We start from the raw sequence: 25,759 nt of genomic DNA, 5'->3' as shown, positions 1-25,759 counted from the left end.
CTTTCCTCAAAAAGCGTTGCGTTCAAAGGGCAAGGCATCGCGCCGAACGGGTGGGGGCGTTCCGTGGACTCCCTGGCAGCGCTACAACACGCTGTCGCGTTCCACTCCTAAAGGCGAAGCTTAAGCGTCATTAATTAGGTGTTAATTAGTATTCAGGCATTAATCAGCATTAATTAGTAATTTGTCATCACTTAGGAATTAGTACTCAATTATATGTGACGCCACCAGTGCCACAGAAGCAGCGAAAGTGGTGCGGAGAACGCTTTCGCCTCTACGCACTTCAGACAGTCAAAGTGCCCCCTGAATTTTTCATGCGACTTTAACTCGCGAAATCGATGACCATGAAAGCGTTTCCCTAAAGCTATCTTTTAGGGGCCGTTCCATTTTTCTATTCGTTGTTTACCGAGCTCCAGATTCCCCTCCTCAGTTTCTACGCGATTTGTCGGAACACATGTCATCATTCAAACATAAAAACGTAGTTCTTGTCGGTGATTTTAACTTACGTAACACTAATTGAGAGTTGGCCTCATGTAATACACGACATTGCGCAAATGCTCAACACTTATTTGATATTATGCTGTCACAATTTGAAACAGGTAGTCGGACAAGCTACACGTATTCATGGCTCATCTGCTTCCATTCTTGACTCGATTTTTGTGAACCGCTCTCTTGAAATGTTTTCTGCTCCGATCCATCAAGGATTATCTGAACTTGAGTTGGTGTATTTCACTTGCGATTTCGTCGCTGATAAATGTGCCGTACCGCCCAAAACCGTACTTGTAGAAGATTTCTTGCGTGCCAGGGATGAGAGTGTATTAGATTTTTTAGACCTGTGTCTCAGCATGTTAGTCGGAACTGACACATCTGATCTCTGGACCAAGTTTAAAGACATATGCACATATTATATCAACCAATTTATACCATCAAAAGCTAAAAAAACTGGCAAATCTAATATCTGGATTACGCGAGAAATCTTGCATCTCAAAAGAAAACTTAAACGCTTAAGAAGAACCCGTGTCCCTCACAACATCATTCAAATGAAGCAGGCTTCTTTGACCAAAGCTGTTGCGGCTGCTAAGTGACATTACTTTCAAAAATTTTTGCCAAATTTTATTCCTAACGCTCGTCAGAAATTTTGGAATTTTTTAACCAAAGAAAAAAATCCCTGCCTGTGATGATGCATGATGGCACGTTGCTCACCAACAAAAAAATATTGCTGACAAGTTCAATTCATATTTTCACAGTGTGTTTTCCCAACCTGCAAATAATTTCACAACTCGTGATTCTTGTTCCCAGCCTGTGCACGATCTCGTATCTCAACCTGGTATTTTTGCAGTGCTTTTGAATCTTAAAACAAAAGCAACTCCTGGGCCTGACGAAATACCGAATTCATTTTTACATCATTATGCTGAGATGGTTTCTCACTTTCCTGCGATCATTTTTCGTGCTTCTCTTTTGTCTTCAAGTCTACCACCCGACTGGAGGGTGGCCCGTGTCGTTCCTATACACAAAGCAGGTGATGCCGCATTGTTTAATAATTACCGTCCCATATCGTTGACCTCTTCATGCTGCAAACTTCTTGAACATATCGTAGCCAATTACATTAAAACATTTCTTGATGACAACAACAAATTATCGGCCTTCCAGCATAGTTTTCGCACAGGCTTTTCTACGGTCACCCAACTTACATCCGGAATTCACAATTTCGCTCAAGTTCTGGACGATTCCGGCCAAATAGATGTCATATTTCTAGATTGTAAGAAAGCTTTAGATTTAGTTCCGCAAAATAAACTTATCCATAAACTTGAAACTATAAGTCTTCTTTCTTTTATTGTTAATTGGGTTGCGGCTTATTTATCTAACCGATTTCAATATGTTAGTATCGATGGTCATTGTTCTAACAAACTTCCAGTCACTTGTGGCGTCCCGCAGGGCAGTGTCCTTGGGCCATTACTGTTTCTTATCTATATTAATGACATTACCGACATCATCTCTCATCCTGTTCAAATTAGGTTGTTTGCCGACGATTGTGTTTTGTTTAATGATGTTAAAGTTCAAGGCGACCAGATTTTACTTAATAATAACCTACAGAATGTTAGTGAATGGTGCGTTAAATGGGGGATGGAACTAAACGCTGACAAGACAGTATTTATGCGGATCAGTAATGAAAGAAACAGTCACTCCTTTTCATATAATATTCCCACTCGGCACCTTTCAGAAGTCAAAGAATACAAGTACCTAGGAGTAACACTAACGAATAATCTTAGTTGGAATAAACATATTGAAACCGCATGCTCTTCTTCGTTTCGCAATCTCTGTTTTCTTAGGCACAAGTTGAAACAAGCTCCCCCTAACGTTAAGCAATTGGCATATTACACCATGATTAGACCAAAACTTGAGTATGCATGCACTGTTTGGGATCCTCACACAAAGACTAACATTAATGCCCTTGAAAAATTTCAGCGCAAAGCAGTTCGGTTTATATTTTCTAAATATCGCACCACTGACTCAACATCTGCTCTCTTGCTTCAACATAATCTTGCTTCAACATCTTGCTTCAGCTGTTTGATTATATCCTTTGCAAGGCAATTAAGAATGAAAACGCCAGCAACAGTTCATTTGTACATCGTCTAGCCAGGTTACAACAAAACACTACTACACGCCAGACACGTCACACGGAGCTCTGGAAAGTAAGGACGTTTCGCACAACATACGGCCTACAAACACTACAGAATAAACTACCCCGGTTACTAAATCATTTAAATCATAAACATAACCAACTTTAAAAGGTGACGTTCAAAACACTACGCCGGTATTTCAACATGTACTAGGACACTTCGCTTGCCATTCCTGTTTACTCTGTCACGTTGTTGTTTACCCTGACTGTACCGCTTGTCTGTTTTCACTTTGATTTGAATTTTATTTGAAGCAAAAATGTGCTTAATTTATCTGTTACTTTCGCTAAACTCATTGCCATCGCACAGGAATGTTCCATTGTTTTTGTAAGTGTTTTCTAACTTCATTCTAACACATTTTCTGTATAATTTTATGTAGTTCTTATGAGTGATTGTAATTGCAGATGTTTTCATGTTTTGTTCTATTTTGTTTTTGGATGAGACATGCTGTTTCATTGCGCCTATGATGCTGTCAAGTGTATAGGGGGCCTCCGGCTTTGTCAAGAAGAAGAAGAAGAAGAAGAAATTTCTTTATTTTGCTTGAGCAAAAAAGGTGACGGAAGAAAAAGCTGCTTAGTTGCAGCTTGACAAAGCTCCCGCCACCCAGACAGCAAGCACTTGCACAGCACATAGTTTTACAAAATTGATAAAACAGTCCTCTGAAAAGAGCAGTCAATTGTGAATTGTCACGTGCAGAACAATAAACAAAATAGACATTTGAAACAAGATTAAAAGAAAAAAAGGAATCCGTGGTATACAGGTTAAACAAAAATTTTATAAATTCCCTTGTGCGACATTTGCAGAATGTCTATTTGTTTTTCGTCCAGTTCATTGAGCGCATGTGGTATGGCGTGTTTTAGTCGTTGTTTTCCGTACATTGTACGGGAAAATGGAATGAGCCATGGTGACTGATAGCGAAATGAATAGGTATTTGTTGGTTTTTGTAGTCTAGCTAAGGTCAGAAATGTCTCAGATTTTCCTTGTATTGCATTCTTGTACTTACTTAACAGGTTATAAGAGTACATATCTTCCACTTTTAGAATGCGATGTTTGAGAAAAAGGGGTTCTGTGTGTTCTAAAAATGATGTTTTTTCAATAATGCGGATGACCCGTTTTTGTATTAAGGCAAGTTTATTGATGTTTGACTTGGTGGTATTTCCCCAAAGCAGCATACAGTAGCGGAGTTGTGAATAGAAAAGGGCATTATATAAGAGCTTTCTTGTAGCTAGTGGGAGGGTGTGACGGTGTTTGTTTATTGTACCTACAATCCTACTTAGCTTTGTCGACAGATGTTGAACATGCTCGTTCCAGGACATGTGCTCGGAAAAGAACATGCCAAGCGTTTTCACACACGTTTCCAGCCCAAATGTATACGGACCGAAGGTAATGGTGGGAGATATTCCAGGTAGGACTCCGGGTGCACGAAAAAGAATACATTTTGTTTTGGATTCATTTAGTATCAGGCTATTTTTTCGGCACCATTCCTGTAGATTGTTACAGAATAAACTGGCATCTGTTTTTATTTCTTCTAAGTTTTGTCTAGATATCAATACTGTGCAATCGTCTGCATATATGACAATTGTGCAATCTCTGTTAATTTCTACAATATCGTTGATGTAGAAAAGAAAAAGAATGGGTCCTAAATGCTTCCCTGTGGGACACCCGATGGAATTTCTTGTAAGTGCGATTTATTTCGGTTTATCTCAACATATTGATGCCGGCCAGTCAAGTATGACCGAATGAGCTTAAGTGAAATACCCCGAAATCCATAGTGCTCTAATTTTTCTAGTAATATTGGATGAATTACACGGTCAAATGCCTTGCTGAAATCTAAGTAAATACCTAAAGTTGTAAGTTTTTTCTCGAAATTTTCCAAAATTACCTCTTTTTGTATTAAAAGAGCGTCTTCTGTGGAGCGGTGTTTTCAGAAACCGAACTGGTGATCCGTTATGAGGTTATGTTTTCTTGAAAAGCTTTCAATGCGTATATTAACAACTTTTTCGAGTCCTTTAGAAAAAATCGGAAGGATGGATACTGGTCGGTAATTGCTTAAATTATTTTTGTCACCCCCTTTGTGTAAGACCTTGACACGGGCGACTTGCATATTGGTGGGAAAAACGCCAGTAGATAGGGAAGAATTAAATACGTGTGTTAACGTGGGTGCAATTATATCCAGAACATATTTTAACACAAAGTAAAAGCTGTCACAAGCTGTCGCTTGTGACAGCTTTTACTGCGGGTCTCCCGCGCCATGTATTGATTAGGCGCAAATAAACCATTATTATAATATACAGTCCCTTGAAACTCGGCGTAGAATACTGAGTTTAAGGTTTCTCTTTCTATTCAAAAATAACAAACTGTCAATGGCTCCCAATTTGTATCTCCAACCGATAACGTCCAGTTCAACAAGAAACAGGCACACTGTACCGTTAAATCCTTATTTTGCCAGAACTAACACATTCAAATTTTCTTTTTTTCCCGCACCATTACCGAGTGGAATCAGCTACCACCATCATCAACAGTTGACATTGATGCCTTTGAACAGGCCGTTCTTTGATTTTTTTGGCTTGCCTTGTAGTTTTGTTTTGTGCTTTTTGTATTGTGTTTATTGTGCCCCTCCAGCCAGGACGCTTCACTGGGCCTGCAGTATTCCCTAAATAAATAAATAAATAAATGAGTAAATAAATAAATAAATAAATAAATAAATAAATAAATAAATAAATAAATAAATAAATAAATAAATGTCAAAACTATGGGTTTGAAGTGATGGTGGTGGCGTGACTTTTCAATGGCATTCCTAAAACACACGCTGATGATCCCTCTTTTCACTACTTTGGAATGCTCAGAATCACTGGGTAGGAGGGGCTTTTGGGCTCGGGGCTCCATAGCACCAGCATACATGATTCGTTCAGAAGCGGAGGGTGAGGTCTAGGGAGCGTATGCTATCATTTTCTGGAGCTTCAAAGGTTAAAACCAGAGGTTGGAGGCTTTCTTTAAATGTAGAAAGAACAGCAGCAGTGGAAGCGGAGCATTCATTGCGACCTTCCAGCAACACTAAGTAGTCATCAACGTATCTAAAAATTTTTGCGATTGCCAAACCTGGTAGGCTGCTAGAAAGTTTTCGGTTGCAAGAAGACAGATAAATATTGCTCAGAACTGGTGTATGTATCGGCTCGTGCCTCGCACCAGTTCTGAGCAATATTTATCTGTCTTTTTAAGTAAGGACCGACAATACGCCGTCATAAATGACTTACCAAACATTTGCTCACCATCTTTACTTGGTGCTTGTATGACATGATACTTCGGGAACGTTTCCTGTTTTTTGTTTATGAACTGAGCAGTTACTTCGGTCCGCCCTCTTTGCTGAGGGCGATCATTTTTGGGGGGAGGGGGAGCCATAGAATGTATGTGTTTATCGGCCGTGGTGCCAGCCACCCACCATGGAACCCAACGAGGGGACGGGGCAGAAACTTGAAAGCAAGCCCTGCCGACGCCAGCTGTACACCCCAACTATAACCCAATATGACGTAACGCAAAATAGTTCGCCCCACAAGGTTAACCCTCGCTGCCTGGAAAAAGGAAAAAGCCAATAAGAGAGGAGAGGACAGGAAAGTTTCGAGAAAGAAAATAGGAACGTGAAAGATGAAGGGGAGGACAGGAAAAGAGGTGAAGAAGAAGAAGAAGAAAAGGCGACTGCCGGTTTCCCCCGGTCGGGTCAGGCCGGAGGTGCCGTCTACAGGAAGCTGGGGCCAAAGTGGTGTGTTGCCTCCGCCGAGGGGCCTTAAAAGGTCCGAACGCTCGGCATCGGCTCAACCACCAGGATCCCCTTTTCCCCGGACACGGCGATGCCGAGCACGGCTAAGCGCGGGTGCTCGTGTCCGTGGTGGCCCACTGCCATGGAGGAAAAAAAAACTAGGAGAGAGTGCCCTCAGCCTCTGCAAGCCATGCTCCTCTGACGCCGCTGCCGAGGGCCCTTTTGCGCACTGACTCTTGGGAAATAGGCCCTCCTCCACAGTTACCAGACTGCCAACCAGCGGTGCTTTTTAGTGAACGTCCGTGCTCCGATGTAGTGCAGAAGCGCAGCGCCTGTGTTGCAGCTTTGGCGGAATGCGTACCGAGCTCTAGGTTGTCTGAAGGCTCCGCGTTTCAACACTTCTGTTGATTACACTCTTGAGTTTTTGGGAGCACTGTAGAAAACTGCAGGTGAACTTTTCATCAAAGGGTGCGGCCGCGACCTCGTCACCGTTCAACAGTAGTTCATAAAGAGAATGGAGAGGAATTCCTTTCGTCGTTACACACACATACGGAGCGTTTATTTCAGCGCATGCTATAAGCGGAGAACTCGAGAGTAGGCGAAGAAAATGAGCCTCTAAAAAAGGGCGCAGTGGCTTCCAGAGCGCTCACGGCGGACGGACGTGTTTAACGAGCGTTCTGGCGCGCTGCGCAAGATTCTATTTCTCGGCAGGCGGACTTCGGCGGGCCCATGGGCCCGCCGTTCTCCGCTATTCTCGAAGCACAAGTCGCGCCGAGTACGCTCGCGCACATACGCGGTTCCGACGTGAAATGCAGCAGTGAAGTATTGCTCTCTCTCGCTGTCGAGAGAGAGAGCGCCGGCGGCTTTACGTCTGCCCCTGCGCGGGGTCTCCAGGCCACTGCGCACAATCACAAAAAGAAGTAAACCGTACGTACTACATAGCCGCGCGCACGTATCGTCCTGTCTCGGATTAATCACGCGCGCGGCACACTGCACTAGCGGCCGGGGTGGGGCGCCCGGCCGCGTATACCGTCCGAGGTAGCACCCACGGAGCGTTCGTGTCACGAAGAGCAAGCCGGAAGTCCAGTCCGCCTGCTCGATGAACGCACAGAGGCTCACTATTGTTCTGTCACAGATGCGCGCACTGCCTCGCGGCCACAGGAGCGCTTCGAGACTTTCCGGGATGATTCCCAGCGCCCTGTAGGCCGCGAGCATCTCGCGACGCGGCACTCCAGAAGCGGCACAGCGAAGGAAAATGTGCTCCAATGTCGCCACTGCGCCGCAGTCAGCGCACGCGTCGCTCGGGGATGGTGGCCGCTGCGGCGAGCGAGCAGTTTGTGCTCACCACGGAGCCGTCAGTGAACACAAGCAGATGGTCGCGCAGTTGCTCGTAGAGCGAGAGAGCGAAACCGAAACCAAAATCCGGCTAAGAGCAACCGCTGCCTTGTCACGTGTGGGCCCTTTTCCCATGACGCTTTCCACTATATTTTTTATGACTAGGCTTCAAGATTGTGACGTCACGCTCCCTCCTAGTTTTTTCTTCCTCCATGCCCACTGCTCACCATCATGCCCCTACGGGGATATTCCTGCGGATGCTCGGAAAACCCCGTGGTGTCGCCACTCACCAACGGATGGATGGATGGATGGATGGATGGATGGATGGATGGATGGATGGATGGATGGATGGATGGATGGATGGATGGATGGATGGATAGGAGCGCCCCCTTTGAAACGGGGTGGTGGCAATTGCCACCATGCTCAGCTTTTCTTTATTATTTTTTTGTTTACTGTGTTGGCAATTCTCATTAAGATTCTCCATCACCTTTGCCTACGGTTTCCTACAATTCTAACCTTATGCCACATCTCTGCTTTTCAGCCACCAATCCTCCAATCGCTTTTTGCTGACTTCCACTGCAGATTTATTTACATGACCATTGTTATCTTTAAACCCTAGGGCCTCAGAAAGAGTGACTGTGCTTGCATCGACATCCGGATGGATACCATCACATTTGATTATGAGGTGTTCAATTGTTTCCACAGATCTACCACACACTGCACATGTGTCATCTTCTTCGTTAAATTTCTTTTTGTAGCTGCGCGTTCTAAGACACCCTGATCTAGCTTCAAAAAGTAGGGCACTGCCTCTTGAGTTATCATAGAAAAATTATTTCCTGATCTGCCTTTTCCAGAATCGATATAGTTCTACACTATGTTTCTTTTCCATTGAATTCATCCAATTTTTAACTTCCGCGTTTTTAACCTGTCGTTTAATGCTCTTTCTTTCTCCGTCCTCATGACCGGCATACTTACTGGTTAGTTTTCTAGTTATTTTCCGCCACTGTGAGTCAACGTTCCTTCTGTATAAATATTTAAATACCTTAGCTGCCCATCTGTTATCGTCCAATTTCCTCAGGCGTTCTTCATATATTATTTTACTCTTAGCTTCCCGTGCCTCGAACGATGCCCAGCCCATATCCCCTTGTACTGCCTCGTTTGTGGTTTTACCGTGGGCACCTAGTGCTAATCTTCCAACAGCTCTCTGATTTACGTCTAATCTCGACTGAACTTCTGCCCTTAAGCACAGAACCGCATTGCCGAAAGTAAGTCCCGGCACCATTATTCCTTTCCAAATACCTCTTAGTACTTCATATTTGTTGTACCCCCATAATGCCCTATGTTTCATTATCCCGGCGTCTCTTCGTCCTTTTGCCCTAAGAGCCTGTTCATGCTTTTCCGTGTATATCTGCCCTTCGTTTAGCCATATCCCGAGGTATTTGTAATCGGCCACTTTGGGTATTTCGTGGCCTTGTATTTTAAGCACCTGATCAGTTGTATCGTTAAAAATCATCACACCTGATTTAGTTGCGCTAAAACTGAATCCTAGAGCGTCTCCTTCGTCTCCACAGCAATTAACCAAAGTTTGTAAATCTTCCTGGCTATCTGCTAAGAGTACAATATCGTCCGCATACATTAAACCCGGGAGTCGCTGCTCAACTACATTTCCGCCTAATCTGTACGATAGATTATAACCCAGATTACTTTCTTCTAGCCTTCTTTCCATATTTATCACGTAAAGCATGAACAGCAGCGGTGATAGAGGACAACCTTGCCTTAATCCTTTGTGCACCCCCACAGTTGTGGTACTTTTTTTCCCTTCCCATGTAATTTCAACTTCATTATCTCGGTAGATTTCCTGTAGAAAATCAATTACCTCATCACCAATACCTAAATATTTCAATATGCTCCACAGGAGTTCCCTGTTCACGTTATCGTATGCACCGCTTATGTCCAGAAAGGCTAAAAACAGAGGTCTATTTTCCGCCTTAGCTATTTATATGCATTGGGTAAGCACGAACAGGCTATCATCTAAGCGCCTACCCCTTCTGAACCCATTCTGAAGTTCTCCGAGTATCCTATTCCCTTCTACCCATGACTGCATTTTTAATTTCACCGCCTGCATTGCCAGCCTGTACATAACAGATGTTATCGTAATCGGACGGAAGGATTTTATGTTCATCTTACCTCCTTTCCCTTTATAAATCAAATTCATTTTACTCTGTCTCCAGCTGTGCGGAATTTGCTGATTTGTTATGACTGCCTCCAATGCTTTTATCAGCGCGCCCTTGCTTCTTGGGCCAAGTTCATTAATCAGCTTAATTGGAATTTCGTCTATCCCTGCAGGATGTGGTTTTAGGAATATTCGCTTCCGCCTTTTCCCAGTTAAGACTAGTCAGTTCTAAGCTGTTCTCTTTTGTGCTGTCCTGTGTTGCCGCCTCACTTGGGGAGATTACCCCATTGGCGTTGCTAAAAGACGCAGCTATAAATGACGTAATGTAGTCCACAGCATCGTCTCCCTCTAAACATTTTCCCTCAGCATCTATAATCTGTTCCTGCTTTCTTTCATTTGTTTTCCCAACCAGCTTATATGGTTCCAGAATTTTCTTGGCCCCCCTTTATATGCCTCGCGAACTTCAGCCAGCCATTTATCAGAGGACTGCTTTATTTTAGCCTGGACTAGGACCTGAACTTGCTGTTTCTTTTGTCGATAAGATTCCCATTTTTTTCCTATTTCCTTTACAGATAACTGCGCCTTCTTTACTTCCCTGTGTTCCCTTGAAGCCACCCGTCGTTGTTCGACGGCCTCCTTAATTTCCATATTCCACCAGCTTCGTGGCTTCCTCTTTCCTCTCCAGCGGTTAACTCCTTTCACTTGTTTCATTTTTGTAGCGATGAGCAGTTCCAACTGATTATAATCCCAATTTTCCATGTGGCGTTTCTCATTATACTTCTTCTATATCGGCTGATATTAGCGCTATTTGTTCATCATTTAATTTTGCGTTGTCTTTTGGACTTCGTTGCATTTGTCTTTTGATTAGGGCTCCCAACTGTAGACTAATCCGTTTATGATCACTTCCTAGGCTGTCCTTTCCCTCTTCGTCTATTTCCATTATTGCGAGCTTGCTATAGATGCCCTGCGACATTAGACAGTAGTCAATGGTTGTTTGCGTGTTACGGGATTCCCACGTGATTTGTCCCTCACATTTAGTTTCTTTATTGACAATAACTAAGTTGTGCCGCTCACACAAGTCTAGCATTAACTTCCCGTTACAATCTGTGTATCCATCCAGATCCTCGATGTGGCCGTTCATGTCTCCAAGCAAAATAATATCGACACCGTCTCCAATCTGCTTTATATAGTCATTGAGGCACTTAACTAGGTCCTTGTTTTCTTGCCTGCATGCTGCAGACGCCCCCCTGCGGGGACGAGAGGAACGTCTCGCGGGCATACGCCGCCAAGCTTCTGAACGATATCGACGGCGTGTCGCTACCAAAATGTCAGTAGACGAAACTGCTTTCGCTACGTATATCCTGTTACAAATATTTTAACGGCGCAAAAAGGCACACCACAGCAAAAGGCAGAAAGAAATGGACAGAAAGAGCGCCAACTACCAACAGAGTTTATTGCGGGAAACTGCTTTTTTTATAAGCCAGTACATTATCATAACAGGAAAACAACATAGTCACGATTTATCTACAAGCCAGTTCATGATCCCACCCAACACAGCTCACATATTTAAGAACACGAAAAGCCTAATATCTAATATGACAATCTACACATGACCGTCTAAAAAATCCAGTTCCCGGGCGCTAAGCTTTACCGACGTAGTGCTAATGCACGTGGCCCCAGCTTCCTGTATGTGATAAGCCTCGACAATCTCTCTTTCAACGCGCTCTCTGCCTTTACCGATAAACTCCGTCCTGTCCAGCACAGGTGCGCATCCTTTACACTCTCGGCAGTGATCTGGGAGGTTCCCCAGCTCACTGTTTTTTTAACGTCCTTTTGTGCTCACCAGCTTTTTCGTTGAAACACCGGCCAGTCTGGCCGATGTAGTACACACTCCCGCACTTAAGCGGTATCTGTAAGCGGTAAGTGGCCAGTAGATAAATCGCGACTATGTTGTTTTTCTCTTATGATAATGTACTGGCGTATACAAGAAGCTGTTTTCCGCAATAAACTCTGTTGGTAGTTGGCCCTCTTTCTGTCCATTCCTTTCTGTCTTTTCCTGTGGTGTGCCTTTTTGCGCCGTGAAAATATTTGTAGCATGAACCAACAAGCCCTGCATCACGTACTTCTGTATATCCTGGCCTTGCTGAGCTAAGCTACTGCCATTGTTTTTTTATAAACGCCTGTGCCTGGCATGTACCGGTAACTAACTTCGACGATTTCGCTGCGCGATTCTGATGATTTACGCCTGATGCCGATTTTTTTCTCGCCATGATTCACGCTTCTTCTGTTTGGCCCGTCACGCGTGTGGATGGATGCATTCGGGTTCCATCCATGGCTTCCTGGCCGCCTGCGCGCCCTTTGCAGCGTGAAGTGGCGAGAGGCGGTCGGCTTTAACTTCGTCTCGTAGCTGTTGCTGTATATTTTAGGCTCCTCCGCAAACGTTTACTGGACGGCGTATTCAAGTTTTGTCGGTCGTTGCAACTGGTTTTTAAATTTCTGGTCGTCTTGTTGCCGATCCTTTTGAATTTTCGATCGTGTGGCAGCTACTCCTAGTGGGTGTGGTACCATATAATAGATATTAGGTGTGCGTTACTTCTGCATACACAGGGCGTATCTGCTTTGCCTAGTGCTTGTAGATTTTGAGATGTGATAAGTCAAAACAATACTAATGGGTGAAGAAAGTTGGGCGAGTTGGTACTTGTTCATTATGCAGCGCAAAATGAACATTATAACGGCGCATTATAACAGCGCTTGTGTTGTCGATTCTCCCCTCATTTGTCCGTGTTTCGTGCGCTGTTGTGAATAACAATACTAATGCGCTGTCCAAAGAACCAAACGCTCCTGGATGGTCCATCTCTCAGGAAGACACTCAATTTTTCGGTTTGCTGAAAATATTTTTCGCGTTGCCAATGCAGTTCGTTCGAGTAAATGAATTGGTTGGTGAATATCGATGAAGGCGAATCTGACATGCCACCGTCAAAAGACCGCCGGTGTCAAGCACGCTGAAATCGTTCTCGGCCGTGTAGGTCTACTTTGAGCACGGCCACTCACTCACCTTACATATGCCTCTTCCTTCCGCTTTAGCGCACAGCACCACCAACGGCGTCTGCGCGTCCGCTTGCTCTTTGCCGCCGAAACTCTTCGTGCACTCCTCATACGGTAAGACTGTTTGCGCCGCATAAAGAAGGCCCAGAGTTACTTTGCTATGGGGTGACAAGAAAAAAAAAGGTTAAAAGTCAAACTGGCGTCATGTCAATATTAAGTCGCTACAAAAGACCATATCAGACCTGTGGTTGCTTTTATCACTGGCACATCTGAGACAAAATATTGCAGCACTAAGCGCTGCTCAGGCAAGCCAGGCTTTCTTATGGCGCTTTCAGAAGACTGTTTTTCTACCAGAGTGGATCTCGGTAAGAAATGTAGCCGCGAAAAGGGAATCATATTTTAAACCTAAAAACAAAGGAATGCGTGTTAGTTGACTTATGGCGATTCCAATGAAATAAAGAATTTTCAGCCGCATTTTTTACGAATTTTTGTTGCCTATTCAAGCTAGGCACAAAGCGTATGTAGATATTTTAAGGACTACGTGATAAAGGTAGAATTTTTAGTTCTTATTGCACAGGCAGGAGCAGCCTTGCAGTGGCTTGTAGGAAATTGTGTTACCAATCAAGTGCATCATCGACTGAGTAAAGAACATCGGCACAAAGCAACAAATTGAGGTGTATCGGAGCATGCTTCCTGATGCATGTCATTCAAAATTATAAATGCTTGTGGAAAACTTAGCATTGTAACTCTTGAGACAAGCAGAGGAAAAAAGGTATCATAGGAGCTCTAAGTAAGGAACCTACCCATGACAGGTTATCTGAGTGACAACGAAGCAAAATCACAAATTAGACGAAGTATTATTCAAAACGCAAACGGCGATAAGCGGTGCACCAGTAAAGATAAGCACCATCGTCTTGTTGCATTTGCATTTCTCCTTTGGTTTCGAAGCCGGCGAACTCTTCACCTAGTTCATTAACTATCTCTAGCACATTTTGGATTGGTCTATGAGGGTTTAACGTCCTAAAGCGACTCAGGCTATGAGAACGCCGTAGTGAAGGGCTCCGGAAATTTCGACCTTCTGGGGTTCTTCAACGTGCGCGGACATCGCACAGTGCATGGGCGTCTAGAATTTCACCTCCATCGAAATTCGATCGGCGCGGCCGGGATCGAACCCGCGTCTTTCGGGTCAACACTCGAGTGTCATAACCAATGAGCCATTACGGCTGCTTTATAGGCTTGTAAAACAGGTGGCTGGTCAATGAGCAGACCAATAGTCAAGCAATTGGACAGGTCAAGGGATCACAGTGAAAGGAAATTCATTCGAGGCTACAGTTTGTGAAACATCATAACCCAACGTATATTTTCCTTTTTTTCCCTAAGGAAAGTCGGCTACTGACCCGAAAGACGCGGGTTCGATCCCGGCCACGGCGGTTGAATTTCATTGGAGGAGAAATTCTAGAGACCCGTGTACTACGCGATGTCAGTGCACGTTAAAGAACCCCAGGTGGTCGAAATTTCCGGAGCCCTCCACTACGGCGTCTCTCATAGCCTTAGTCGCTTTGGGACGTTAAACCCCCATAAACCAACCAAACCAAACCAACCTTAAGGAAAGATATTTCTTCCCGAGTGCGTTTAAAACATTTGGCCAGTAATAATGTGTGAAGATAAGAGAATGAATTAGTTCCCGCCCTTCAGGTTTATCAAGCCTGCTGTATTTCGCCCTTTGTAAACCTCTTGTAACATACTACCGTAATTATACTCTTTACAGATGTTTAATATAGGGTTTATGGCTCTTCTAGTCACAAGTTTTATGTGATATGACACCTTGGGTTGAAACAAATTGAGCCAGTGCATTAAATATGATTTGTCTTAAGTGAATCGTAGTTCTACCTCTAAGGTCGTAGTTTTACCTCTAATCGCATATGCGAAGGAATATTTCATGATATATGGAGATGCAAAAGAATATATGCAAAGTAATTCCTTGATGCATTATGACAGTTTCAAATCGTAAGCCATTTCAAATGCACAAATTACAATGCGAGCTATGTAAAAAAGTGACTTGTTTAAGAATTTATTGTTTAAGCGGAGTTTCTGAAACAGATTGTTGAGTGCTTTCAAAATTAAATATATTCAATTTTGGACAAGCCAGTAGATTACTTTACATATATGCTGTTGAAACCTTCTGCACCCAAAATCAAAGTCACTGAAGACTTGCGCCAATGCTGTGCTGTGTGCATGTTAGAAGAAGAAACATAAGTATTGAGCAGTGATGTGGCTTGTGTACTTCTTTACGAATCTTCACATTTTACTGTCCTAAAATCATGGTATGTGCAATAAGTTTTAAACTCCTCTAGTGTATCAGTGAACTTGAACTGAAAAAAATTACTGCAGTTTGTCAAAAAACCCATAGCTTAAAACGCTAACTAAAATAGTATGCGGCCAACGCTATGAAATGCTTTTAATAGATCTACAAACGGCACTAATTATTTTCACTTCCGGTGTTTTAGTGATCCGAGAATTCTCGGAATGAAGTTGTTTCTCTCTCAATGGTGAATTGATACTCTGTAGGTTTCTTGAAGATTATCTAGCTAAAAAACAACGTGCTGGGTGTCACCTGCCTTTGCAAAATGTGCGAGATAGACGATAGAATAGAAATGAGTAGGTAGTTTGCACACTCATTTTTTGCGCTTTAATATACAGGACTTCTTTTTAGATCGTTGGGCCTAATATTAACGTTTAATGACTTCAGTGGTCAGTTTTTTAGTTTGTATAAGTAGCATATCGCGTGTGCTGATATTGTCATAACCTTTTGGCTTGAACTTCTTCAGTCTTGAAGTACAAATGTTATAGCGCAAACAAAGACACGGACAAGAGAGACGAAACACACACACAAGCGCTGTCAACTGGATTTATTCGTCAAAAGCCACACCTTTTATAGGCCGAAGGATCGTGACAAAAAAAAAATGATAAAAAAGACAAAAAACTAAAACAAGGGTTGTGTCAGAGCCAACAAATCGCGATCGCATGCGCGGGTAGGTAAGGGCATCACACTTCCGTTTATCTTTCATCTAATCAACAGGTAGCTGTATTGAAATAGTCAATCTCAGCCTGGAACAATGATAAAGAAGGTTCGCTGATACACTCGCTGCCAAGTTTCTGTATGTGGTAGGCTTCTAGGCTTATCCGTGCTGTCCTGTCCTTACTTTTACCAAGAACCTTTGTCTGCTCAAACCGGGCCACACATGCTCCACATTTACTTACATGTGCCCGGTTTGCTCGCGGTATTCCGAGGCCAGGATTGGGAACAGTTGAGAATAAGAGTTATGGATAATGCCTTAGCAATCTGTGAATCGCTGAGGCATTGCCTTGTTAAGTTACTCAGCGGATGAACTGCAAAGCAAGATTAATGATTTAGACAGGCAGAGCAGAAGGATGGGTCTAAAAGATTTTATGCAGAGAACCAAAATAATGTTCAGCAGTTACAGGAGGGACAGGCAGTATGGAATTGGTAGTGACCGCAGATCTGGATCACGAGAGTGACGTAACTATAGGAATAAGAGTGGCGTGGAAAACATTTGGCAGTTTACCAATATCCCTGAAATCACATAGCAGCTGTATCTTACCGCTACTCACCTATGGTGAAGAAATGTGGAGGCTAACGAATAGTTTTCAATTTGACGTTGGACCCTGTGCTTGTGTGTGACTATCTCTCCTGGTGCATTCTTTCTGTTGCCTGTTCCGAAGATAGTGCACCCCTGTGTCATTACGAACGACAAGCTAGCCCCCTTTAAACTATTGCTGACGTTCAACTTAAGAACAACACGCGAGCAGTGGAAAGGGAAGACAGTAGAGAGGGTCAGGGAACAAACGCGGGTTAATGACATCCTACTCGAAATCAAAAAGAAGCAATGGGCTTTGTCGAGGCATGCAATGCTAAGAGAGTAAATACAGGGGTGAGATGGTGGTTCATCGTCTTCACTTCGCCTGTCGTCCTAAAAGTGTTTGTTTAAGTACAGCGCGGTTTCCACACGGCGAAGTGAAGATATCCGGTAGTTGTTAAATGTAAAATACTGGATTCCAAAGAAGGCAAGTACAGCAGGGTGCGGAAGAAAGTTAGGTAGACGGATGAGATTGAGAAGTCTGCGGGGAAAGGATGGCCGCACCTGGCATAGCACAAGGCTATTTGAAGAGGTATGGGCGAGGCATTTGCCTTGCAGTGGGCGTAGTCAGACCCATGATATATCGAACCAAAATATATCGAAAGAGCACATCGTGTCGGCCGGTACAATGAAATGGGAAAATGACCACTTATTGCCAGATTTGCTTCGCAAAAATAGCAGCAGAACATCATGATAAATGCTAAGAAGTTCAAAAATACTTCGTATAGCGTAGGCCAGGACTATTCACCGGAAACCCGCAAAGTGTGAAAGCAACTATGGGAATATGGTAAAGCAAAAGCGACTGACAAAATTAAGGTGACGCTCAACCATGACAAGCTTATAATTAACGGCAGGGCTTTTGTATGGGATGCAGACAATGAAGAGGTTGTGCCGATCAAAAGAACATGACACCGTAACGAAAACCACAGATGTGTACGCCGGGGCCTTGTAGCGCTAATTGTTAACTGTCGCAGCGTAGTGAACAAGACAGACGAATTGGCTGCACTTATCGACTCCGCAAAGGCTGACATTATTTTTGGGACAGAATCTTGGCTGAAGCCAAGCTGACAGCTGATAGCTGATAGCTGACAGTGAAGTATTCCCGAAGGAATTTGCTGTTTATCGCAAAGATAGGCAAAGCCTGGGCGGAGGTGTTCTCTTGCTTGTTCGCACTGATCTGTCGTCATCAGCGTTAAATCTTGGCCACGACGACATCGAGTCTGTTTGGTGCCGGATAGCCATGCCTGATTCCACTGCGCTAACGGTTGGAGTAGTTTATCGCCCACCGAATTCTGACTTAAAAGCATTACAACACTTGCGTGACATAATTTCCGAGGCTTCCGCTCAGACTTTGCTGCTCGGGGGAGACTTCATTCTTCCCGATTTGCTTTGGCACGATGGCTCATGCGCAATAGGAACTCGCGGTCGTAATAACATGGAAATGAAAAATATAGCTGATACGTTTGGGCTGCTACAACATGTAGATAGGCCAATTCGCGATAAACGTACTTTAGATCTACTGTTTTTCAATTCACCTAATCTTGTGACTTCTGTGAACGTGACTCCGGGTATAAGTGACCACCTTGCTGCCATGGCAAATGTAAACTCAGAAGTGTACCGCCGGAAAACATGTACTGAAAGGACGGTATATTTTTTTGAAAAAGGTGACTATCCCAGTATGTCTGAAAAGCTTCTTGATCGCTTGCCTGTATTTGAGTGCTTGGGGAAAGAATGTGATGTGCATGAGTTGTGGTTAATGTTTAAAAATATATTACTCGAGCTCACAGATATGTTTGTACCAAACACCAGATCATCAAGGCTTAAGAAAAGAAGGAAAGAATGGGTGACAGGACAAATCATGTCGCTTATTAGGAGGAGAAAGCGTGCACTTCGCATATTAAAAAAACTAAATCAGTTCTTCACTTTACAAAACTTTCTGAACTAACCAGTGAATACAAAGTGAGTATAAAACAGGCAAAGCACGATTACTTTTCCAGACTCAGCGAAAACATGAAAGAAAACCCCAAATTATTTCGGAAGTATATTAGGGAATGCGGGTCTGAATGACTAGGAATCAGTGAATTAGTTCATAATGGTCAGGTCCTCTCCGACGATGAAGACAAGGCAACGTGTCTTAATGACAACTTTCAATCTGTATATTTACCGATACACGACTCAAACACTGTACCGCCTGTGAGCAATGTCCCCCCAATGCAGTCAGTAGAAATTAGTGTAGGTGGTATTCAGAGGCTGTTAGAGAATGTTGACGAAAGTAAAGCTATTGGGCCTGATGGTATTTCACCACGTATTCTTAAAAGGTGCTCGGAATCGATTTCACGTTATCTCTATTTGATTTACAACAAATCGTTGGCAACAGGCAATTTACCGCATGACTGGAAAATTGCTCACGTGGTTCCTGTTCACAAGGGTGGTCCCAAAAAAGAAGTTGGTAATTATAGACCCATATCACTAACATCAATAGCATGTAAGATTCTTGAACATATCCTATATACAGAGGTAATGAGACATATAGCTCAAAACAAATTGTTATTTGAAGAACAGCATCGGTTTCGCAAGGGGTTGTCTTGCACGACCCAGTTAGTCGAGTTTTATCACGACTTAGCATCAGGTGTTGACGTGGGGGGAAAAATTCACTGTGGTTTTTTAGGTTTTCACAAGGCTTTTGACACAGTGTCACACTCACTCCTTGTTAACAAGCTTCATTTATAAAATATTCACTCTTCTGTACTTAAATGGATTCAAAATTATTTGTTTCAGCGGCGACAATGTGTTGTTTTAAATGGGAAACGTTCAGGATACGTAAATGTTACATCGGGCGTTGCGCAAGGCTCGGTTTCGGGACCACTCTGGTTCTTGATTTATGTAAACGACATTTCTGATGCAATTTCATCTTCTGTGCGGTTATTTGCCGATGACTGCGTTGTGTACAGAAAAATTGTTACTGAGAACGATATTTCACGTTTACAAACAGACCTAACAAGAATTGAATCATGGTGTTCCACTTGGAAAATGAATTTAAATGTCAAAAAGTGCATTCATGTTTGTTTTACTAGAAAAAGAAACCAACTGATTCTCGATACATGATTAACAACGAACTAATACGTAAAGAGGCAGTGAATAAGTATTTAGGCATAACGCTGGCATCTGATTGTTCCTGAAACGCGCACATTGATGACTTGGTGCGCAGGGCAAGTAGAGCACTGAATTTTATACAACGCAATTTGCGATGTTCGCATGTCAATTTAAAAAACACAGCTTATCTGAGTTGCGTCAGACCTATTTTGGAGTATGGCTGTGCGGTTTGGGACAATTCGAACAAGACGCTCACTGAGCACATTGAACGAATCTAAAACCGTGCAGCCAGGTTTGTCTCAGGACGATTCCGAAGGCGGGATAGCGTAAGTGCCATGAAGAATGAGCTCAACTGGGAACTACTTGCCTCTCGCAGAAGGAAACTAAGACTTAAACTCTTATACACAATATTTCATAGTAAAACCGGTATTAATGGAGAAATCTATCTGAAAGAGCCTCACTATGTTTCCAGGCGCACAGACCATACTCTCAAAATTCGTGAGTATCACTCAAGGACTGGCACTTACGCAAACTCCTTTTTTGTTAAAACAATTGGCGAATGGAATCGACTCAGTGAAATGCAGGTGTGCTGTACTCACGAGGATGAATTTTTTTCAATGCTGGAACCCCCCTGCTGTGACGCCTATGGGCGCTGCGGGGTAACCTCTGAATAAAGAATAAACAAAGAATGATGGCGATGGCTACTAACCCAAAAGGTAGTACTCAACTATTCATGTAAAGATTTTCTACCACTGCAAAAATGTTGGTGTAGGATCTCAGTCACATTAAAACGGCGGGAAAAAGACAGGGCGACCAGACGAAGCACGAACAGGACCACAGAAAGCGCTGCACTTTGCGTGGTGCTGTTTGTGCCTCGTCTTGTCGCTCCGCCGTCATCTCGCAGTTTTAAAATGAACTCAAAAACCAACTAGCCTAACTTCACGCCTTGCTTGAGTAGGATGTCAATATTTTTAACTACTTCTCGCATTCCTGATCATGTATACTTTTTTCAGCGGTATTTCGCCTGTTTAATTTTCCGATCGCAAAGAATCAAGATACTCCTCGAGTTGGTGTACAAGCGCGTCGGACATAGCTGCTAATGGGTGACTGAAGCTCAGTCAAGCAGCCATGTTGTGGCTTTTGCGTCAGTCACCCGTTTTGCTGTGCACTGTATGCCAAAATAATATTGATTCATGTACCGCTTTATTAAACAATATATTGTTACGAAGAAGACGAAGCTGGCAGTGGCGCGGGACGGAGCGCTCGCGCTAGTCCAGCGGCCATTAAATCATCTCTTATCCATCGTTCATCACGCTTCATTCTTCGGCTGGCCGCCACGTTACATTTGGTGTGAGGTGCTGGGGTCCCTTCATCGCCATCCTGGTCACGGAGCTTCGGAGTCCTGCGCCTGCCGTGGACGTCGGCCGTGAGTACCTGGTCCGCCCCGCACGGCCGTGCCCCAGCCCGCCCGACCTGAACCGACCTCGCTGCTCACCCCAGCCCCGTCCGGACCACAAGACGCGACGAACTAACGACGTTGCCGCGACCATACTGACCCCACCGACCTAAGACCCTGCCCACATATGAGGTCACCGCCCCCTTGCCCCTGCCGTTCGGTGCGTCCAAGGACCTCGGCCGTCAGCTCCTGGCCGGATGCTTCGTGGAACGTGACCCATCCGCCTGTCATCTCATCCACCGTGGCAGCCAGCACTTCACCACCTTGCCACTTCTTTTCTGCCCTGGAAGCCATTGCTGAATCACGCATCCCTTCATCCATGTCTTCTTTAGTTTACGATCGGGACGATCGCTTAGTGGCCCCGGGTAATGTTGCGAAGAAGACGAAGCTGCCAGTAGCGCGGGACGGAGCGCTCGCGCTAGGCCAGCGGCCATTCAACCATCTCTTATCCATCGTTCATCACGCCCCATTCTTCGGCTGGCCGCCACGTAACAATATAATTCACAAATGCAGAGTAAGGACTCAGGCTGATAAGAGCGAGCCTTACCTGCAATACTATTATATCAAGCGTAATCAAAAAATGCTAAGCGACAGCAGCATGCCCTTACCAATTCGAAATCGACCTTGTAAAAAAGAAAACCTTTTGTATTACTTGGCACAAAAGTGTGTTTTCTACTTAAGCTTACGCGAGGCTATAGGCGAATTCTTGGGGGTGTAGTCAGAAGAAGCATAATGACAGCAGAATACAGCCTAGCATTTTTTCCTCTTTACACCACTGGTTCCCAGTCTGCAAGCTGCAAGATAATGGGAGGGCATTCTAGGGTGTTACAGCGATTGAAGATGAAGCGAGCTGCAAGATGTTGGATTTATTCCAGGTTTTGTGTGCCATCTGTTGTGCACGGGTCCCATGCAATGCGTGCATATTCGAGGCTCGGTCTTAATAATGGAGTAGTCTAAAGAAATGTTGTCGGCCTGACCACAATCGTCAAGCAACTTGAGGCCAAGATGTATGCTGTTAAATGTACAACACAAGCAGTTGTAAAAGAAAACTTCAGGAAATAAACTATGTGGGGTTACTGGCACGGTTCGGGCCCTGCACTCAGAGCCAACGCCACTCCGCTAGCTCGACCACACCTGTGGCCGCGAAGAACACACCTCCGAGGAATAAGCCCGCAGGCAAAACCTTTAATTGGGATCTCCCAATGTCTTTCCTCGGTCGCGCGCAGGCAGCAGCGGCAGGCAACAGGCACAGGTCACAGGCACGGTAGACAGGCACAGAACAGTTCGGGTCACCTGGGCTGCCGCTGGTGTCGCGTCCGCTCTCTCTCAAGGCTCGCTGTCAACTCTCCATCAGACTGTCCCGTGCGCGCGGCCCGCGCGGCCGCCGAAACCGAGAGGGGTGGGTAAGGAGGGCTGCCCACGTGACGACGCGTAGTCGCGGGCGCCTCCCCTCCGCTCCCTCCGCTGCTGCGCCTAGTCGGGGGCCGCTAGAGGAAGAGCCGCGGTAGGCCACGAGAGAGAGAAGGGTGCATCCGGCGGGCGAGGGGCAACATGAATCCACACAACTATGAGACCTCATTCGGTCGCATTTAACACAAAGCACAAATACACTGCATAGTACCGAAGCCAGCGTAGGATACAGGGAGGCAGAAAAGCGGTAGAGGAACGGCAGGGAGGTCAGCCGCAAGGATGTTCCCGAAGGCTACTCTGCACTGCGGGAGAGGGATGATGGGGGGGGGGGGCGTAAAAGGAAGTACAGAAATGCTTTCCGTAGCAAGCACCGCAATCAATGACACAAGCGCTGAAAGTCACAGACTGCCACAGCTGTAGCATTCGAAACATAGACGGCTGCCGAGCGCGGTGACGTTAGAACACATCGACCGCCCTTTCATCGCTAAAAAAGGCAGTCACGCAGTGCATGCATTCCACCGCGTTGAGAGGCTGCTTGCCCTTTGTGGTTGATATTGTGGACGACGAAGGGAGACATCCCGACTGATCGGACCGATAACGCTGGAGGAGCATTGTTCCAGCTACTGGACAGCTGCAAGTACTGGACTGAACATAGGTGTCTAACGCATGCAGTGCATTTTGCACAGCTGGCGAGTTCAGGCGGGAAAGCTGCACACGCATGGTGTTCGCGAAAGCCTTCAGCGTTGCAATTACGACCAGCAGTAGGCTGTGAACACTGGGTGTGCGATGACTGTTTCATTATTGAGGGCGTGCAGTCCTTCGGGAGCGATGGTCAAGTCACATGCCGGTGCCTGGTGTAGCAGAGGGCGACAAAAAGTCATACGGGTGGTCTAGATCAGGCAGCGTGCGCGGAGATAGCCTCCTGGCTCTGCCGGCGCAACTCGAGAAGCTTGTCATGACAATTCAAGGCCTGCAAACGACAGTTACTGAGGTTCAAAGATCAGTAGAATTCTTGGCATCCAAATACGACACGCTCCTTGCGACTTGCAACAATGCCGTGCAGGCAACAAAGACGCTTGAGCAAAAGGTTGCATTTCTAGAAGGGACTATTGACGAACAGGCTTCGATGATTCACCGAATTCAGTGGGAACTCAATGAAAGTGAACAGTACAACCGTCTGTCCAATCTAGAGATAAACGGACTGCCAGTTCAGCCACAGGAAGACCTGCGGGCTGAACTTGCGCAGATGGCTGAAACACTTGAAGTACGTGACTTCAACCAATCTGAGATAGCCTCATTGCACCGTCTATCATCGAGACAAGGGAAGATTCCGGTCGTATTGGTCAGGTTTTCGTCCCCGAGCTTACGGGAGAAATGGCTGCAGGTAAAAAGCAAACTTAGGATGCTAAATGAGTCCCACAAGCTCTCCTCCGTTTTCTTCAATGAAAACTTGACCCGTATGAACAGTGAGCTGTTCTGGAAAGCTCGAATCCGAGGAAAGGAAAAATATTTCAAATTTGTCTGGGTCAAGAATGGCAAAGTTTTCGCCAGAAAAGAAGTGGGGGCTTCCGTTATCAAAATCGCGTCTCTTTCAGACATTGACAAAATGACGTAGGGAAATTCACTATTACTGCTATGGCTTCTTTTTCAAGTTTTGACGTCTGTTTCCAATCGTTCCATCCAGTTTCTTTGAGTTCTCTTACAATTCTTCACATTAACATTAGAAGCATTCGAAAACATTGGAATCAATTTCTGGTAATCGCACAAGACCTTTACCAAGTAGTAGACGTATTTGCTTTCACAGAGGTAAATATTGCTGACAATATTACCTGCATGTTCAAGCTTCCGGGTTATACGGAGCATTTCCTTACCCGCCAAATGGGTAAGGGTGGAGGAATTGCTGTTTTCTTCAAGGATTCATTATCGGTTTCCAATATCAACATCTCCATCAACGCTGCAGAGGCAATGGGATTTGAAATTTCGTACAGCAACATTTCGAGTCATCTCCTTATCATATACCGACCACCGTCTGGAAACGTGGCTAATTTTATCACAGCATTGCATGACGTTTGTAAGCAAAGGTTTAGCCAAGGTAACCTATGCATAATGGGTGACTTGAATATTGATCTGTTAAAGCCTGAGAGAGCATCTGCACAAAGCTACCTAAATGCCCTTGCGGATCATGGTATAGAAACACTACTTTCAGATCCTACTAGAGAAGAGATCGTAAACAACAGTTTGTGTAAAACTTGCATAGACCACGTTAACGTACGCGCGTCGGACTTGTCTTATGTTATGGCAGCTGTCATTCGAAAGAAATTAGCGAATCATTACTTTACACTATGCCACTTTGCTAAGGTCGATTCTGCACAGAAACCTAATGATAGCAGGTGTGTTATGACTATACTAGATCGAAAACTATTTGACAGTAAGGTGTCATCCTTCGACTGGAACTCATTTATATCACGAAATAACGAAGATACCGCCTACGATAACTTTGTTTTGGTTCTTAAAAATTTAAAAGAATCCTGCAAAAAAAGTATCATTGTCAAAAAACGAAATAATAAATGCTTCTGGCTTACAGCTGACATTCTCGCAGCCATTAGATGCAAAGAAGCGCTGTGGTCAAAATGTCGCGCTTCACCAAAAAATGCAAACTTACGAAATTAATTTCGGGCTGCTAGGAACAAAGTAACCGCTCTTCTTCGGTCCTCTAAAAGGCGTTACTATGCTAGCCAGTTTCGCAATTGCCACCATGACGTGGCCAAAACTTGGGCTATCGTGAACGAACTGCGTGGGCGTCAGCGTAGACCGGCCAAGGACGCAATAGAGCATAGTTTTGGTCACTTGACATCCCCTTTGGCAAATGATTTTAATAACTTTTTTTCTAAAGAACAGCGCATTGCCCGTGCCACATCACGTTCGCCGTTACTTCCTTCTTCTGTGATTGACTCAGCATTTCTTCCACACATAACAGAGCCAGATCTTTTCAGCATAACCTCCAGTCTACGGCATAACAAATCGGCTGGAATTGATGGAATATTTATCAGCGACCTTTCCAGAAACTTCCAAAGCTTGAAGTGTGTCCTTCTTTTTATGGTAAATGATATGATTGAAAGTGGCTTCTTACCATGCTCTCTTAAACAAGCGCGTGTTATA

At 44.5% G+C, this 25,759-nt stretch overlaps 1 protein-coding gene across 1 annotated transcript in view; it reads right to left on the bottom strand.

Moving 5' to 3' along the window:
• Positions 1-25,759, bottom strand: part of LOC149326831 (serine protease 55-like) — a 121,500-nt gene that overhangs the window by 6,671 nt on the left and 89,070 nt on the right. Inside the window, exon 5 of the mRNA XM_089564694.1 lies at positions 12,993-13,140. Within this exon, the coding sequence (XP_089420820.1) occupies positions 12,993-13,140 (148 nt within the window). The remainder of the gene's footprint in view (positions 1-12,992; positions 13,141-25,759) is intronic.

Source organism: Amblyomma mixtum, chromosome 10 (genome assembly GCF_055824585.1).
Source record: "Amblyomma mixtum isolate Tamu chromosome 10, ASM5582458v1, whole genome shotgun sequence".
In the NCBI taxonomy this organism is placed as follows: domain Eukaryota; kingdom Metazoa; phylum Arthropoda; class Arachnida; order Ixodida; family Ixodidae; genus Amblyomma; species Amblyomma mixtum.
Note: the sequence above shows the minus strand (reverse complement) of the source record. Positions and strands in the feature narration are given on the sequence as shown.